This window comes from Anopheles maculipalpis, chromosome 3RL, assembly GCF_943734695.1.
Source record: "Anopheles maculipalpis chromosome 3RL, idAnoMacuDA_375_x, whole genome shotgun sequence".
Classification (NCBI taxonomy): Eukaryota; Metazoa; Arthropoda; class Insecta; order Diptera; family Culicidae; genus Anopheles; species Anopheles maculipalpis.
This window is the reverse complement of record NC_064872.1, coordinates 89989710-90006320: the sequence shown is the minus strand read 5'-3', so window position 1 is coordinate 90006320 and position 16611 is coordinate 89989710. Positions and strand designations below refer to the sequence as shown.

The window sequence follows — 16611 nt, the reverse complement described above, 5'->3', positions numbered from 1 at the left end:
CATCGATACACGCAGTCGTCAATTTTCCCAGGGCGGCAGGGCTAAGGCAGTTTCTAGGGCAGGGACAATAACAACAAGCGAAAAACCGCATATTGAACTGTTCAGTTGTGTGTTCGTCGCGGCTCAATTGTGGCACACGACAAATCATAAAAAATATGCTCTACAATCCGCCAGCTAACGCGAATTTCGAATACGAATTTACACAGCAACGAAAAAATCCTTACAAAAAAAATGGCAAATACAATCCAATACAATGGCTGGCAAAGTTTGTGGTATCGATCAAATTGTTACCGCGTGCCGTGGTTTTGCCGTCGTCTTTTATTCAATTGAAGCTCAAGGATGACCGGGCACTTCTTAGCCGGATCTTGCTTATGCCTTTGGTCCCTTTCAAGACGCTTCCAAATGCTGTTTGTACTGTTCCAGCTGTGCGAATGGCGGATAAGTCAAAACTGAAATGAATCTAGTCTTATCCTTCGGTCATCCTTTCTACCACATCTTTTTGGGGTTTAAGCAAGGAATATTTCTACCTCTTAACGTTACAGTTCTTTAATTAACTATCTTTTATTGGCATCTCTATATCGCATTAGAAAAAAGGACTTTCACCACTACCGCTATCGTATCACATTTTGCATCATTTTCTGCTACTTCTGGAGCCACAACAAGGGGACGTCCGCTCCGTGTCCGGAACGATGGGGACTATTTTTTTGGGCTGTGGTGAGGGAGAGATCATTGAACTCATCATCATCACATTGCCCGTTTTCGATAAGGCAAGCGTCGATTCGGAGCTTTAGTTTTCCGTTCGTGACCATCGTGTGAGCCGGAAGATGTTGGCCAGCAATCACCAGTTATCCTGCGGCAGTCGGTACGTCCAGTTATCGCTTCGCACCACGGTAATGACCGGCCCGTAGTACGGTATAATGTAGGCCGATCCATCCGCCGGTCCAACAACCTGCGTCGCTATCAGTATCACGTCCACCAGCTGGCCCAGAAACATGAAGCCAAGGGTGCAGAACTTGAGCAGTCCCAGTGCCGGATAGCCAAGGTAGAACCGATCCGCACCGAACATGCCAAGGAACACGGAAAGCAATAGCGCTGTATCGAAGTGGTATCCATTGCTAGAAAAAAAAAACGGAAACACGCAGCTGATGCAAGGTACAACGGATGGTTTACTTTTCGATTGTACATTACTTACGTCCACTTGCATTCCATCTCGCGCGTGAAGCTGGTGTTCTTCGTCTCACTGCACACAATCCCATCGACAGCAATACACCAAACGCGTGCCTTGTTTTCCTGCGTACATCCTCGCAGTTGCTGTGTTTTGGGATCGATTTGTCTAATCGTCGGATCGGGACACATATACTGTCCCATTCGCAAAGTGTTGCAATCAATTTCCACCTCTGACGATGTTGGTATCAACAGCAACAGCAGTAGCACCGCAATCGTGGGCGCTATTAGATGCGGTGTCCGGACTAGGTTTTGCATTTCACAAGCCTCTTACCCTATCGATCTTAAGCGTAATTTATTGATGTAAGTTGTTTTTCCCTTAATTTTCACGGCGGGAAATCACGAAACAACAGCTGAACGCGGTGTTTGTGTTGTTGTTTACATGCCGTAACTATTTGAGTTTGACAGCTGTGAGAGAGTAGTGCAGGGGTGTCAAGCATCTCATTGTGAGAGGAGTGCAGTGAGAACTAATTTGAAACTCACAAATACCCGCGTGGATGACAACCGCCAATCGTAATCAACTCAACACTTGTTTTGTGTCTTGTATAAAATATGTTTTCTGTCTATTTCTATTTCAGTCAGTTTTCCACCTATTTCTCAACATCCTAACAGTGGCCTTCCCTTGGCAACCTCTTCATCTGCCCGACCAGATTCATCCGCCTTACCACGCCGCATTATCATCATCTCCTGAATACGCTCAAACGATTGGCCCTTCGTTTCTGGGATTACCAAGAAAATTAAAATCCCCGTCACGGCAGTACATCCGGTAAAAATCCAGAACGAAACGTACGTTCCTGCCCCGTCCGAAATTACCTGGAAGAGCTTCACGACGGAAAATACAACGGCGGACGTAATCACCGCAAATACGGCATTTGCTGCCGCTTTGATGTGTTTCGGAAACACCTCACCCAGTATGGCGAACGGTACGGTGGCCAAACCGATCGCAAATGAAATAATGAAGAGAAGCACTCCTCCGAACGGTATCCAACCATGCGCTGCACCCGATTCGGACGAGAGAACGTCGGTAGTGGTTTCATCCAGGGTAAAGTACACGGCACACATGGCCAGTCCGAGAAAGGATCCGGCGGTGGACGCGAGTAGTAGTGGTCGACGTCCTGCTCGATCGACGAGAAATGTCGGTAACATGACGGAGCCCAACTGTACCAGGGCGAGTACGATCGAGAGTTCGGCTGCGGTCAGTGGAAGAGCTAGTCGGGAGAAAATCGTCTGAGAATAGCCCAAGATGGCGTTGATACCGGTTAACTGCATGCCGAGCGAAAGTAGAAGGATAATGACGAGACTCCTCTGGTTGGTGGATGTCAGCAGTAGTTGCTTCAAAGGATTACTCTTCTGCTTGCTATCGAGCACAAGCTTCTCCATGCGTCTCAGTTCCTCGTCGATCGATGTGCTCCGACGCAACCATCGCAGACTGTCGGCGGCAGCTTGCTTATTACCACGTGCGAGTAGAAAGTATGGTGTTTCGGGCATCCAGAAAAACAGCACACAGAACCCAACTGGGAGGGCCATCGATATCCAGGCCAGGGCACGGAAACCAACGTACGGACCAACGGAATATTCAAACAGGAACGCCAGCTTTGCCATCACTGTCACAAGCACACCGGTAGATCCTCGTATTGCGTCGGACGATATTTCACCCAGATAGATAGGTGTGACGGAGTACGCCAATCCGTATCCGATACCATGCAGCAAACGTGCGGTGTACAGCATGCCGACGGACTCTGCGAACGCAATAAACAACCAACCGGCAACCAAGGGTATCGCACTGAACAACAGCACCGGCCGTCGGCCATACCGATCGACAAACAAACCGCAAATTATTGGTCCAAAAAGGGATCCGATCGAGAGTAACGACACGATCCAGGAACCCTCGTCCGGTGTGACCGGAATAGGTGAGTTTGAACCTCGCAGGACAGGTAGCGCCGGTGAGGACCATCCTGCACAAGCGACTGAGGCCACCAGCGATGAAGTAGCTGTATGTGTGTGAGAGAGATGGGACAAAAGCAGGAAAGGATAAACTTGGACCGCGGCTAACTTCATTATTAACTGTATGATCATGACCACCACCTACCAGCCAATGCGGCGATGTACTCATTACGATACTGTCCACGGACGCGTTCCTGCCCAACGATCGACATACTCTCCTCTACAAGTCCGTAACTGACCGCGACCAGTGCGGGAATGAGGCCATTTCGGTCAGTGTGATCCGGCGCTGTACGGTAACATCGACTGAGGCAACATAATCAGAGAGGGTCATTACTGAAACAACCCGCTTTTATGGATGTGTGCACGGACGGGCCACGTTTATGCCATCCATCATAAATGCGCCATTATGGTACTGGGTTAGAAATGGGCACATAAGGCCTTGCTGGAAGAAGTCCAATTATCGTGTACTTTCTGAGGTTCCCGCTGCCACTTTCGTACTACACTACGGGGATTCGATAAGGGGTATGAAATTTGGAAATCTTACCTTATATTGAACTAGCCCTGTAAAGAGATGATATCAGAGCTACCGAAGGCGTACCAAGTTAATATTATTGTAGCTGTGGGCACATTGATGCAATTTTACATCCAAAGGCCCCAGTCAAAAGCAGGTCGCTGCTATCTACATCCCAACGTTTCTTCTCAATATCGTCACATCCCTGAAATAGCAGGTTTTATATACCATAGAGATAATGCACCACGGGTAGAAGCTTATTGCTGGCAATTGCTCTGGAAGGTAATTGCACTGAGCCTCAAGTCTGTTCGCCACCGAAGAAGAAAGGGAATGGTAGTGATGGTCAGTTTAACTTAAAACCCTAAAGCTTAACCATGGGAACTTTCTAAGCTGAGTTGCGTCTTCTGAACTTAAACCTCCAAATTTCCACTACAATTTCCTTCTGTTTACAAGATATGAAATTCTATTACAAGATAACATTCCTTTTTTTTCATTCTTACCTAGCAATATTCGGGAAGCCACTGACCCCAATCGTTAAATACTTCATTTCTATTGACCTTTCCCAATTGCATTGATTTGTCTATCAGTTAAAGCTTCTTTAATCTTACGACATAATTCATTTCGGGGTTGCTTATCAAAATTGGCCCCTTATCAACATGACTGCCGAAAAAAACGTTGCCATCATTGGGCAGATAAACGCTGAACCTGTAGTAGTCTTTTTGGAGACTTTTGCGACCTCTCCCCACGATTGTCTCTACAAGAATAGGGCGCGAGTGAGAGAGGGGTGTGTTGTCCAGCTGGTCCTTGGATGGTACGACGTCACCATGATGAGTGGAGGCGCGTGTCTACCAAAACAACCCCCCTAAAATACCACCGTAAGCTTATCGGATTCTTCATACCCGATGTCTGGACCATCTTATCCGGATGATGTGGGAAATTCGGATGCCGCGCGCGGTTCGCTTTGGTAGGAGGAAGTTTGCAAAGAGTTCGTAGAAGGAACACACGCGTATCACCCTTGGTGGGAGGGGATATCTATGACCAAACAAAGCAGCAAGGTGGTAATCGATCACTATACAGTGGCATAATCGAGTGAAATATCAGCTCGTACTATTATTGGCCCGACAGTCTAGTGCAATAAATCGATACAGAGCATTTTGGATGGTCAGTTTCAAATCATCCCTGTCTACCATCGGACGGGACGCGCGTGTGTTCCTACTTTGGTCATTGTTTTTTTCGTTGACGGGGATTTACAGAACTAAACTGTAACAATGGGAGTGTGGGACAATGTGAAGGATTTTCGAAAATATTCCAACCAATATTTGGCTGCTTTCACCGGTAAGATCCACGAAAGATCGGTTGATCTTTGGTGAGGTTAATGCAGACGCCCCAGCATTCCTTTCTTGCATAATGATCCGATGGTATGGATGTGGGTGGACTGGCACATCCTTATCTTATCGAACATCCCATTGCACGCCTCTTGTTACAAATTGTTTTCAATTTTGCATTCCGTTCAGGCACACTGCTGATGCTTTCGGTGGCAGCATCATACGGTTGGACTTCACCGACCCTTCCACTTTTGCTTGGGGATGACTCACCGCTTCCCATAACACCGGATGAAAGCTCTTGGATTGTGTCAATCCTCGTCCTCACTTCGATTGCCGGCCCAGTAGCGTCTGCCTGGCTGATCGATGGATTTGGGCGCAAAATTACGCTTCTGCTGGCCGTACTGCCCAGCATCGTAGGCTGGATTCTGATCGGTGTCGGTGACTCTGTGACGGTTGTGTTCATTTCCCGTGCGCTTAGTGGAATTTCGTACGGTATGGCATACTCCTCCATGCCACTCTATCTCGGCGAAATTGCGTCCGATGGGATACGCGGCTCAATCGGCACCTTACTTACGGTAATGGCTAAATCAGGCATACTTCTCGAGTACGTTATTGGACCGTACGTGGAGTATCGCACACTGGCCTGGATATCACTTTCGTTTCCGGCGACGTTCTTCGTACTGTTTCTCTGGCTACCGGAGTCACCCTACTATCTGCTGGCAAAGCAACGTAACGAGCAGGCAGAGAAAAATTTGCGCTGGCTAAGAAAGACGAGCGATGTGCAGGATGAGCTAAAAATGATGCAAGCTTCCGTGGAACGATCGCAGCAAAATCGTGGCACATTTCGAGATCTGTTCAATCGAGGCAATCGTCGCAGCTTGATCATTATTCTCGGGCTTGGGGCGCTTCAGCAGTTGTGTGGCAGTCAAGCGGTAATTGCCTACTCGCAGCAAATCTTTGACCAGGTAAACAGTGGGCTGAAGGCACACGAATCCTCCATCATTATGGCCGTTATTCAGCTTGTAACTGCGGCCCTTTCTTCATCGATCGTCGATCGCGTCGGGCGCCGTCCATTGTTGCTGATCTCCACCATAGGTTGTGCGGTTGGAACGTTCACCGTGGGACTGTACTTTTTCTTGCTCGACCAAGAAGTCGATGTGGACGGGATAGGCTGGATTCCACTTGCTGTCATCATGATATACATCGTATTCTACACCGTCGGACTTGCGACGGTACCGTTCGCCATCCTAGGCGAAATATTTCCCACCAACGTTAAGGCAGTGGCGGCCGCCATTTATACCATGTTTGCAGGATCGGTTGGATTCGGTGTGTCCAAGCTGTATCAGCTCATTTCAGACGAGGCGGGAACGTACGTTTCGTTCTGGATTTTTGCGGCCTGTTCTGCCGGGTTTGTAGTGTTTGTGTTTGCACTCGTACCCGAAACGAAAGGCAAACCGCTCGATCAGATACTGATCGAAATGCATACCTCTACGAGCCGGAGTCTCAACTGTTGCTGTCGGTCGTCTGTCAAGCAGGACCTGCAGCAAACCGCCTAGCGGGGTTTTTAATACTATAATTCCTATTACTTTAGTAGAGAAAGAGTTTGCTATAAAATATATTCTATGCACATTTACCCTTTTTTATTCCGAACAAGGAACAAGCATTTGGTTTCAATTTATTCTAGTGCTTTGCTTTCATCAGCCCATCCGTGGCATATCGTTTCGTCGATCGAGCACTGCGAGAGTAGTATTTTTATCGAAAATCGTTAGACCAACCTCTTGTAGGGCGCGTGACAATCCATCCTCATCGTTCGCTTCCGATAGTAGCGTTTCCCTAAGAAGCATAGCCGATCCAAGTGGCAACGTAAGCAGTATGCAGGTGTCATTAATACTGTCAAAGAAAAGGGATGAAGAAGGATATTAAGATTGGGGCTATTGCTTTACAAAATTCTCCCTATTTCTTACCGTTTAAAAAGCAAATTCGTTTTCTTCGCATACTGACCAAACAGTCCGAACAGGTTGCGCGTCATATCGAAGTGAAACTGTTGGGCGCCACCGCTCGAAAACTTTGTGTTCATCACCATACTCGAGATCATCCAACGGTCCAGCACGGTGGCGATCATGCGCACCACGATCATGAACACGTTCGTCGACAGTTCCTGCTCCATGTCGTGCAGATGGTTGATGGTCGTTTGAAACATTTCACTAGCGGACGGCGATACCATCAGCGTTTCTTTGGCATCGTGCGGATTCATCGACGGCCACAGATCGTACCGATACGGACGCGAACGAGACGTGATTTCATGCACAATCCATGTCACCAGTTCCTCCACCAGCTTCTGATGGCAATAATTTAGCTCCTCAATAGTACGATCAAACACGGAACTTATTTCGTCCGCATCGGGTCCATAAAGCGCCGCGTGTAGATGAAGGTAGTGAACATTCTCACCCCATTCGCGCAACACCGAGGTTAGATAGTTGAGTGCGTTTAGAATTTTGGTCGGATTTACGCCGTCGTTGTACAGCTGCAGCAGCCGACAGCGGAAATTGTCGATCAGTTCGAGCTGCAACTCAAGGAACTGAAGCTGCTGACTAGGCTGCGGAAGACAACAGTATCGCTCCTTGATTGCATCTAGCAGGCGTATAAATTGATCGGCACATTTAGGAATTTTCAGCTCATCTAAGTTGGCCGGATCGAGCAGTTCGAAGGGATCGGTGTCTGTGTTGAGCATCGCATCCATTTTATTCGTTGTGACTGGAATGAAGCAAAGGAAAAGGAATCCTGTGTAAAGCTTCTTCTTTTTCTTCTTCTTCTTGGCTTCATGATCTACTACTAGGTCACACCGACCATCAAGTTGCTTACTAGACTTGAAGATACCATGTAGTTGGAAGGTCAGTGGTTTGAATTCTAGTTGTTAAAAAAACACTTACATTTTTTCTCGATTGCCATCCACTTTAGGAAATAGACCGGTTGTACCAACACCGACACAACACTTGGATAGCTGTTTGGGTATCCGAGCGATGTCTTTAGATCCTGCTCAAACGGTAACACCTCATCGATGAGATGCGCAAACAGTGCTTCATCCTGTACGATCTGTTCAATGTCTACGATCAGCTTCTCGATCGCCAGTTGTACCAATCCACGTACAAATTCCAACTGTAATAAAATTGAAAAGAAAAAAAAGAACATAACATTAAGCAGGATTTCTTTTACAGGATAAGAACTTTCCTATCCTACCTACCCGTACGCTACTATTTGCTATCCCTGCCCTCAGCGCTGGCGATTGAAAGTGTTGCCCGACGAAGATGTGATTTTCCTTCGCCCACATCAACACCTGCGTCAAATACCATTCGGGGCGATCCAATCGGTTCGTCTGCTTGTTGCCGGTAAAATGGAACTGAAATCGCTGCCGGAACGGCTTCACAAACAGCTCCACCGGTGTCGTATAGTGGGGACAGATAATGCACGGCGTTAGTCGAACGTTCAGGAAATCCTGATCGCCGGGCAACTTCACCAGGAACAGGTGTTCCGCCAGCAGAACCAGTTTGTTCACGTGGTCTTTCGAAGGATTAAATTGTTCGAGCGATTGATTCAAATTCGGCCATTTGATCGCCTTCAGCAGGGCCTCAAATTCGGCTGAATATTTCACCGTAAGCACATCGTGCCAGTGAAAGGCCGTGTTCCGGGCGTACATTTTTAAGTTCGGCGCCTCAATGCCACCGATACGATCGAGTATGCTGTTCGTTCCGGTCAGTGCTACGTACAGTGCGATCGGCTTACTATCATCCTTACCGTTGATGGATGATTCCAGCTCTTGGCTGATGTTTTCGATATCTTTTACCAGCGCCATATAGTCGCGCACGGTTTGAAGTACCCGTATTTCTCGCATCTTGTCACCGACCTCCTTCATTAGCCGATGGTACACCTCGATCCGGTCGCTTAGTTTTTCCTCGAAATCATCCAAAGTGGACTGCTTCTCGTCGAGCTGCTGTAGCTTCGTTCGACCCGTTTCGATAAGATTCTTTACGCTTGGAATGCATGCGACGTCGGTAACTGTGATCTGTGTGATGAGGATAAGTTATGGTAAAGAAACTCTTTGCCAACAAACCAACAACAGTTTACCTTGTCCCGTAAATCCTCCAGCTCGGACCGATAATACTTGGCTAAATCGCCACATTTGTGGAAATTTTTAAGATCCGCCCCGAGCTCCTGATTAAACCGGGCAATCAAACGTTCGTCCACGGTGCTCCTGGTTCGAGCCATTAGTTAATAACTTTACAGATAGTCACACTAACACGATAAAACAAAGGGAAAGGAAATACTATTTACAATTATTTTGGAACACGAAAACAACACTTTAAACACATCACCAAAAATACGATCTACTGTTGACAAATCCGTCGCTTTGACGTTTTGCAGTATGGTTGGCGCATGCAGGGTTGCCTCGTTGGATGGGCGCACAAACAATACTTCAGGAGCAACCCTGCAGTAGTAATGAATAGTACTATTTTCGAAATTTATGCTTCTAGCCTAGGGATACCTAGGCTGGTTTATTTGCAATGTGGTTTTATTTTGTTTTAATTGTTTTTTTTAAGAAATGTTTTTTTTTTTCAGTCTGTCTTGATAAGTAAAATCGTGCGTAAACAGCAGCGGCGGTTACGATTAACCTAACAACAGTTTACTGCTATGTTGTTTAAATAAATATACTACCCAAGGTGTTCGTCCTAGTGTTGGTGTACCAAAACCGTCACCCTGGTTTGTGGCCTTGCAATAATTAAAACAGAAAGTGTTCCTCGCAAATGTGAACTTTTACTAGGTAGCGTTACCTTAAAAATGCGCCCCTTACGGCGAATCGCCTGTTTTGTGATTTAACGGTGATTTCTTATTGCTTACGTTTTTGGAATTTTCCTTCTCATCGGAGCTAGAATCGATGGATATCACGCTATTGCTTTCTCCACTATCGGATGCCGAATCCTCACTGTCTTGCTCCTGCTGTTTGCCCGCCTGCTTCACATCGTCCACTATCTCTACCACATCGTCATCGTCTGCTTCCTGATCCGTCTCCTCGTTGTCGGATCCCTCTTCTGCTTCCTCTTCCTCCTCCCCCTCCTCCTCCTCTTCTTCCTCGCTGTCTGTATCCTCATCCGTCGCAGGCTCTTTCGCCATCATCGTTTTGTACTGTTTGACGGTAATTTTCTTCGGCAAGATCTGCTGCAAAAACTCCAGCTTATCATCGTTTTCCACGTACTGGGCGAGATCTTTGTACTCGAGCGATTTCTTCCCCGGACGGTGGGCTCCCTTTGCCATGTGTTCAATAAACATTTCCTGATCGAGAAACCAAAAAACAAGAAATCGGAAATAAATGTTGATGGTGGCCCTCGAACAGATGCGGCACTCAGGTGGTGGGTTGGTACGTACGGCTGCACGGCACATTAGGAACAGTGCTTCCGGGTTGATGTTTCCCATGTCGGGGGAGGTCTTCATGACAGTACGGATCCGGGACATGGGTAACTGTGTTAACCGATCGTTGTCCATGATTTGCGGATGGATTTAGCCTACAGTTTACGTTATTAACACACCGAAAAGTAAAACGAGCGCGAAACAACGCTTTCCTTGTTGGCGTTCGAGCGAAAACAGCATAACAACCCCTTTTGACAGCTTGTCCACAAACAAAACAAAAGCTAGCGCGCGCGTTCTGTCAAACAAACCACAGGGTGGTGGTGCGGTGCTGATTAAGCAGCTACAGAGAGCCTTTATGCAGCATCTTCAACCCCCCGCTACTGGCCAAATATAAAACGGAAACCGTTTAGTTCTCAATACGCTACAAAATCATGAATTTTCTTTGAAAAACACTGTAAAGTGCGAAATATATTCTTGCTGTTGACTTCTCACTTTCAACATTGCCCTCTACTCTCTGTCCTCAAAGTTCAGCCATATGCCCGATTTGGGAGACAACAGGAAACTACTTCTGGCAAACTCTAGCGGCAGTTCCTGCTTCGGCGACAACTTTACGCGATATTTGTTTAGCAGCGTCGCAATACCAATTTTGCTCTGGTGTAAAGCGAATTTCATTCCTAAAAAACAAGATTGCTCGATTAGGATCTTGTTGGGCGAGAAAAAACGAGTGCTCACGGCCAAAACAATTTACCCAAACATAACCGAGGACCTTCACCAAACCCGAGGAATGCATGCCGTGGGCGAGATTTACGATTTTCCTCCAAGAAACGTTCCGGATCGAACGTGTAGGGTGATGGGTAAATTTCCGGATCATAATGGATGGCATACACCGGAATAACGACCGACGTACCGGGGCGCAACGTTACACGCTTCGTATCGGTTGGGAACTGTGGCGGAAGTTCGAAGTCTTTCGTACAAATGCGTGGCAAAGTGAATGTCGGCGTATGCATACGAAGCGTTTCCATCATTGCCGCTTCCATGTACACCAGCTTATGAAGACCTGCTTCCGTTAGCTGACCATCGGATTCGGTCATAACGGTGCGCAGCTCGTCAACCACTTTGTCCTGGATGGCTGGATTAGATGCGAGCTAAAAAAAAGCAAACAAAAGTTCGAAATGAATCGTTTAAAGCAGGGAGGAAAGCTGCCTACTCACCTCATACAGCATATAGCTCATCATCGTGCTGGAAGTTTCGAATCCTTCCGACAGGAACGTTACCGAATGGCCTACGATATGGTTCTCGTTTGCTTCCACCGTTCCGTTTTCGGATAAGTTGTCATACATGGCCTGGAACAGGTCGTTGCGCTTGGTGCTCTTGCGCTGACGAACGGTTTCCCGAACCATTTGCCTAAACCATCGGTCAACGTACCCGGGAACGAAGCTAAAACATTGATCAAAATGTGATTAGAATCACGACTTGGTTGAATTCAACAGTGACACTCACGGTACTCGCAGCAGCTTAGCCAGTCCAGGTGCAAACAGTGCCAACTGTGAACGGATCGCTGTCATCCAGGTGGGCGCAAACAGTGCATTACCCATGCGAGGAAATTCGGCATTCGGATTGGTGAACGATTCCGCATCGATGCCAAAGGCTACGCTGGCGACCGCGTTGATTGTGTACTTGGCGCATATCTTAAAGGTAAAAGCATTTGAGTAAGCCCAATTATTTGAAAGACCCAAATTCGAAAGCCCATCCTAACTTACATCCTTTGCTTCGAAATGACAATCCATCTTACGCGTCCGGGCAATAAACTCCACAAAGTCCTGCGCGACCTGTTGAACCAGCGGGAACGTGGCCCGTATCCGATTCATTGTAAAAACGGACGTCATCTGGTTGCGGCGTTCCTTCCACCGTTCGCCACTCTGCACGAACGGATTGTACGCGACGAGCGGATCGATCGTTTCGTCAATGTGGAAATCATTCTGATTGAACGAGGAAAAGCTGCTGGTCAGAACTTCCTGCACCAGTTCCAGATCACGCACTACAATGCCCGGTTGGTTTGATATCTTGTAATAACCGACCCAGCTAGCTTCCGGAAACGCTCGGTACATCTCCTCAAAAATCTCTCCAAAGTGTTTTTGACCGGTAAGCTGTTCCAGCAGATTGCCAAAGATCGGCAACGGTTTCGGACCGGCCACATTGCCACGCCGGGTCCAGTAGCTGCAGCTCCATTTGAAGTACAGGCAAACGGCCAATACGATGAGGGCCACGTACAGACCGAACATGCTTCGCGATCTTCACCAACAGACGGTACCAAAACGACTAATTTAATCGACGGGCGACTGCCTGAGGCCCAGGCGCTCAGGTTTATATTAATTGGACAAAATTGATTATGATGAAAGGGGCGCACACACGACGCAAAGAAGACTTCACCGTTCACGGCCTTGCGCTGCGTAGTCGGGTCTTATCAACACCGGTGCTGGGCGCCGTTTGTATGCTTGTGCTTGCTCTGCTGGTTTCAGTTTCATCCCCTAACTTTTCTACCCCTCGGTCACTTCCTTGCAACAACATTAGGAACTGTCATCAGCACGATCGTCGAGCTGAATGGTAAAAGGTTCTAGGAAAAGAAAAACCGGAAGACGCGTGCGCCGATTTTCTTCGTAGTGCATATGCATGGATTGTACTTCAGATTGTGTATTAAATAAGCGCCTTGCATGGACTATCTTCTTAAAAAGGTAAACAATATCCTCGCTCACAAAACTTCTTATTGTTGGAACTCGCTTCAAAACCGCCGGAATCGGTTCTGGGAACGTTATGGTGTCACGAAGCATAAATTTCGTCCAGCTTCTTCCAATTTGCATATTATTGTATTTTGATTTTATCAACCAATCTCATTCAGCTTGTTCAGCTACGCTGGGAATATATCTCTTGCAACGAAGTATCTATCTACTGAACGTGCCTTCTACTACATGATAACCGCGGTTTGTCCAATGTTCTGCCTTCTCCCTTGCAGGCTTATCTTATCAAACCGACGACTGTCTCTCACAAGACCGCAAATAATTAAAACCGCACTTGCATCGTCACACACGGCAAGCTTTTCTACCGCAAAAGCCGGCATCGCTTCTCGGAGTGTAAAAAGTACAATAAATTACGTATTGACCGATAGTAGTAAAACGATGAGTGCTGCTACTACTACTGTTAATTTGGAAACTACAATGGCCGCTACAAACTCCATTACGGACGTAACAAACGAAGGAGAGCTCCGGAAGAAGCTGGACCACATCTTTAGCTCTCCCGCCGCCCAGGGTGTTTGCTATTCGATGGAAATAGCAGCCAAGGATGACTTCGATATTGGCCTGCTGGAACGCTTAACACCTCAGCCGGTCTTCTGTTCGCTTCCCTGGATTTCGGACGATAATCTTCGCTACTCCGAGGACTTTCTTCGTGCGCCGACTATGCAGCTAACTGAACAACTTCGCAAAGCGCACTACACCGTCGTCAATCATGTGTCCTGCTACAACATAACGGGGCAACAGGTGGACGGATTGCTCGCGTCCGGCGTTAAGAATCTTTTCGTGATTCGTGGCGATACCGTGCAGGAGGAGCAGCAATTTCAACACTCTGCCGATTTGGTTCAATATCTCCGAAAGCAGGCGACAACCCTTCCCCGGCTTACGCTCGGTGTTGGCGGCTACCCGTACGGTCATCATCAATCACTCTCGCAGACGGAAGAGTTAAATCATCTTAAGGCAAAGATCGATCACGGTGTTGACTTTCTGCTAACTCAAACTTTGTACGATGCCGGTTCCTTCTTTCGCTACCGAGAAAAGTGCAGACAGGTCGGCATCACCATTCCCATTATACCGGGCATTTATCTTCCACACTCCTATCGTCATCTACAAATCATGCTGAACTTGACTAGGATTTCTCTGCCACCGGAAGTAGATGGCGCATTCGCAGCCCACGCCAACGATACACCGGAACAGTTTGAAGCGTTTGTGGTGGACTACTTCACTGGAGTGCTGCGCGAACTGCTGGAACCGAATCGGGCGGCGCCGCGTGATCCGATAAAGTTGGTGCACTTTTTCTCATTCAATAAGTTCCCGCTCATCCAAAAGATGCTTCAAAAGATGAATGATTTTATCCACTGACATCGTCGGGTGTGCTGCAACGAACAATGGAAGCATTTTGTTGATTAATCATCTCAATCAATCAATAAAATTGTTTTGCTGTTGGTGTGATAATTCCTTCCGGCTGATGCGTACTGTTGTGTACTTGAGTGTAGTTTCTTTATTCATTCCATATATTTCTTTATTTTTCTTCGTACAAATATGATGATAATGATTGATGGTGCATTTCTTTTTTTTCACTTCATACTTTTGTTTAATACAAATACACAGTTTCTTCACACCAGCACTAACAGCTCTCTGGCGCGTCTTTCTTTCGCTTTTTTTTTTTAGTTTCCGTAATGCCCATCTCTCGTACGTTTATCCGATTTTATCCAATCCTGCGGCCCCAACCGCTTCCTCCGTTTCGTCCAGACCACTTTTTAAATTAACTTTCGGCCTGAGGGATACTTTAGCATTCCGGGTTCGGGATATTTTTTTAGAGCAAAATATACGGATAAGGGGGATCAGATAAAAAGGCTCTGGAAACATTGACCATTCAGCGTTCTCTCATGTTAAAGTTGGCTCTTTTTCTTTTACTTTAAATAGTGTTTGCCTTCCTGCCAGTATCATCATGCTTTCCTTTTTGTTCTATTAAAATTTTCAAAAATTTTTCAACGATTTTTCGATATGCTAAAATATTTTAACTGCCTGCCCATGACCTTATTTGTCTGTGTGTGTGTTGTTTTGGTTTACTTTTTCTGTTTTCTTTTTGTTTATTTTAGTTTTCAAGAGCACACCACGTATTGTAAGCATTTGAAACAAGTGCAAATAATCTGTTTTGTTTTCTATAAGGGTTTTGTTTTCCATTTCTTTTTCAAACGTTAACGAGAATATCCTCACCGCCTATTTTCTGTTTATTCTAATTAGGTTTTGTTTTCGTTTTAGCCATATAATGTTTGCTTGCTGTTCGAGAGATATCCTTCGGCTGCACGTAAACAGTATTGGATAAAAACCAACCAACCCGGTAAAGCGCAAAAAAAAGTACGATCTAGATGATTCCAAACAGGAACACATTCAAATGTTCAAAAGGGGTATTATTGATCGCTCTTGTTTAAGCCGCACGCCCTCGTTGGGAAATTTTTACCTAGCAAACATAAATCGTAACTTTGCTTTTGATCTGAAGGATGAGAAGGTGAAAATTCAATAAATATGTATCCCGGGCGGTCTCTAACTGCGCTACACATATCTAATAAATAATAGAAGATGAGTTACTTCACATCTCACTTTAGCGCTCATGATCGATGATCTTCAATCCCAATTATTAAGGTGTGTTGCTGATGGTAATGGAGTTTTCTGTTTTTTTTTTTGGTTTACAAGAGCGATCAATAAACCTATTTTTAACTCGTATAATCTCTCTGGTTGCTGGTGCTTCTTGGACTTTTTCTTTTCTATCACTCGTGCCAACATTAATTACCATTTATGCCTAATCGAAGTTTTTGCATACTTTTGGCTATCTTATCTGTGATGTAGTTTTTTAACGATGGGCGCCACACAAGCCAAACTTAAATCAAAATGTGTTTCCGTACAGATCGATCCATTTGCGTGTGCGTGTGTGGTTTTTTTTTTGCGTGATCCTCATTCGCATTTATTCATATACTGGAAAAAATGTATTTTTTATCTTTCCGTTCGTTTGTTTCTATTGTATGGTTTTGTGATGTGTGCAAATGTGTTGACCAAAGTTTTCTTTTTTGTTTTCTGCTGCTGTGTGAATCATTACATCTGATTGAAGATTGTTACTATTGTTTAAATGAATGTTGGTTGTAGGGGAGTGTTGTTACGATAATTGCTTGGTTGAGTGAGTAGCGAAAAAATACATTATTTCTTACAGTTAGATACTTGTATACGAACACTAGCAGAAACACACTTAAGTTTAAAAGGTGTACAGTGCAGTGCGATCTGATCTCCGATGCCAGAACTTTCCCCTGAGACGCGAATCCGTTTGCTCTTCACATATCGCTTCATCTCAGAGTTTTTATTCCGTTTGCGCTTTTCTCACGCATACGCTGCTGTACACCTTGATAAAGCACGTTTGCGCTCAATA

General features: G+C 46.0%; 7 protein-coding genes across 7 annotated transcripts in view; 3 read left to right on the top strand and 4 right to left on the bottom strand.

Moving 5' to 3' along the window:
- The window catches only part of LOC126561256 (uncharacterized), a 215332-nt gene that overhangs the window by 20666 nt on the left and 178055 nt on the right, over positions 1-16611 (top strand). The gene's annotated exons all lie outside the window — the stretch shown is intronic.
- Positions 759-3380, bottom strand: LOC126561183 (facilitated trehalose transporter Tret1). Its single transcript, XM_050217129.1, has 4 exons — positions 3314-3380; positions 1890-3215; positions 1193-1448; positions 759-1115 (listed from the first exon to the last, which is right to left on the bottom strand). The coding sequence occupies exons 1-4, from the start codon at positions 3378-3380 to the stop codon at positions 839-841; spliced, it is 1926 nt and encodes a 641-aa protein (XP_050073086.1). The 3' UTR covers positions 759-838.
- Positions 4948-6560, top strand: LOC126561182 (facilitated trehalose transporter Tret1-like). The gene is made up of 2 exons (XM_050217128.1): positions 4948-5014; positions 5194-6560. Exons 1-2 carry the CDS (start codon positions 4948-4950, stop codon positions 6558-6560), a joined length of 1434 nt encoding a protein of 477 aa, XP_050073085.1.
- Positions 6702-9275, bottom strand: LOC126561724 (RINT1-like protein). The gene is made up of 5 exons (XM_050218030.1): positions 9127-9275; positions 8246-9064; positions 7935-8160; positions 6969-7758; positions 6702-6894 (listed from the first exon to the last, which is right to left on the bottom strand). The coding sequence occupies exons 1-5, from the start codon at positions 9265-9267 to the stop codon at positions 6702-6704; spliced, it is 2169 nt and encodes a 722-aa protein (XP_050073987.1). The 5' UTR covers positions 9268-9275.
- LOC126563042 (chromatin accessibility complex protein 1) lies at positions 9839-10631 on the bottom strand. The gene is made up of 2 exons (XM_050219651.1): positions 10423-10631; positions 9839-10329 (listed from the first exon to the last, which is right to left on the bottom strand). Exons 1-2 carry the CDS (start codon positions 10537-10539, stop codon positions 9847-9849), a joined length of 600 nt encoding a protein of 199 aa, XP_050075608.1. The 5' UTR covers positions 10540-10631; the 3' UTR covers positions 9839-9846.
- Positions 10912-16611, bottom strand: part of LOC126562106 (probable cytochrome P450 308a1) — a 67718-nt gene continuing 62018 nt past the window's right edge. The window contains exons 2-6 of the mRNA XM_050218525.1: positions 12165-12696; positions 11905-12092; positions 11616-11841; positions 11153-11549; positions 10912-11078 (exon numbers count right to left, since the gene is read on the bottom strand). Of these exons, the coding sequence (XP_050074482.1) occupies positions 10912-11078; positions 11153-11549; positions 11616-11841; positions 11905-12092; positions 12165-12686 (1500 nt within the window). The 5' untranslated portion in view covers positions 12687-12696. The remainder of the gene's footprint in view (positions 11079-11152; positions 11550-11615; positions 11842-11904; positions 12093-12164; positions 12697-16611) is intronic.
- On the top strand, positions 13617-14552 carry LOC126562663 (methylenetetrahydrofolate reductase). Its single transcript, XM_050219226.1, has one exon. The coding sequence runs from the start codon at positions 13617-13619 to the stop codon at positions 14550-14552; it is 936 nt and encodes a 311-aa protein (XP_050075183.1).

Excerpts from the sequence above, each read along its gene's own strand:
- LOC126561182 (XM_050217128.1), top strand. The coding sequence starts at position 4,948 with ATGGGAGTGTGGGACAATGTGAAGGATTTTCGAAAATATTCCAACCAA. Across the intron at positions 5,015-5,193 it reads ATATTTGGCTGCTTTCACCG|GCACACTGCTGATGCTTTCG; the intron begins GTAAGATCCACG and ends CATTCCGTTCAG.
- LOC126561183 (XM_050217129.1), bottom strand. The coding sequence starts at position 3,380 with ATGTCGATCGTTGGGCAGGAACGCGTCCGTGGACAGTATCGTAATGAG. Across the intron at positions 1,449-1,889 it reads GATGATGATAATGCGGCGTG|CGCCCACGATTGCGGTGCTA; the intron begins GTAAGGCGGATG and ends CGCATCTAATAG. Across the intron at positions 1,116-1,192 it reads GAGATGGAATGCAAGTGGAC|CAATGGATACCACTTCGATA; the intron begins GTAAGTAATGTA and ends TTTTTTTTCTAG.
- LOC126562663 (XM_050219226.1), top strand. The coding sequence starts at position 13,617 with ATGGCCGCTACAAACTCCATTACGGACGTAACAAACGAAGGAGAGCTC.
- LOC126561724 (XM_050218030.1), bottom strand. The coding sequence starts at position 9,267 with ATGGCTCGAACCAGGAGCACCGTGGACGAACGTTTGATTGCCCGGTTT. Across the intron at positions 9,065-9,126 it reads TGGAGGATTTACGGGACAAG|ATCACAGTTACCGACGTCGC; the intron begins GTAAACTGTTGT and ends CTCATCACACAG. Across the intron at positions 8,161-8,245 it reads TAGCAAATAGTAGCGTACGG|TTGGAATTTGTACGTGGATT; the intron begins GTAGGTAGGATA and ends ATTTTATTACAG.
- LOC126563042 (XM_050219651.1), bottom strand. The coding sequence starts at position 10,539 with ATGGACAACGATCGGTTAACACAGTTACCCATGTCCCGGATCCGTACT. Across the intron at positions 10,330-10,422 it reads TCCTAATGTGCCGTGCAGCC|GAAATGTTTATTGAACACAT; the intron begins GTACGTACCAAC and ends TTTCTCGATCAG.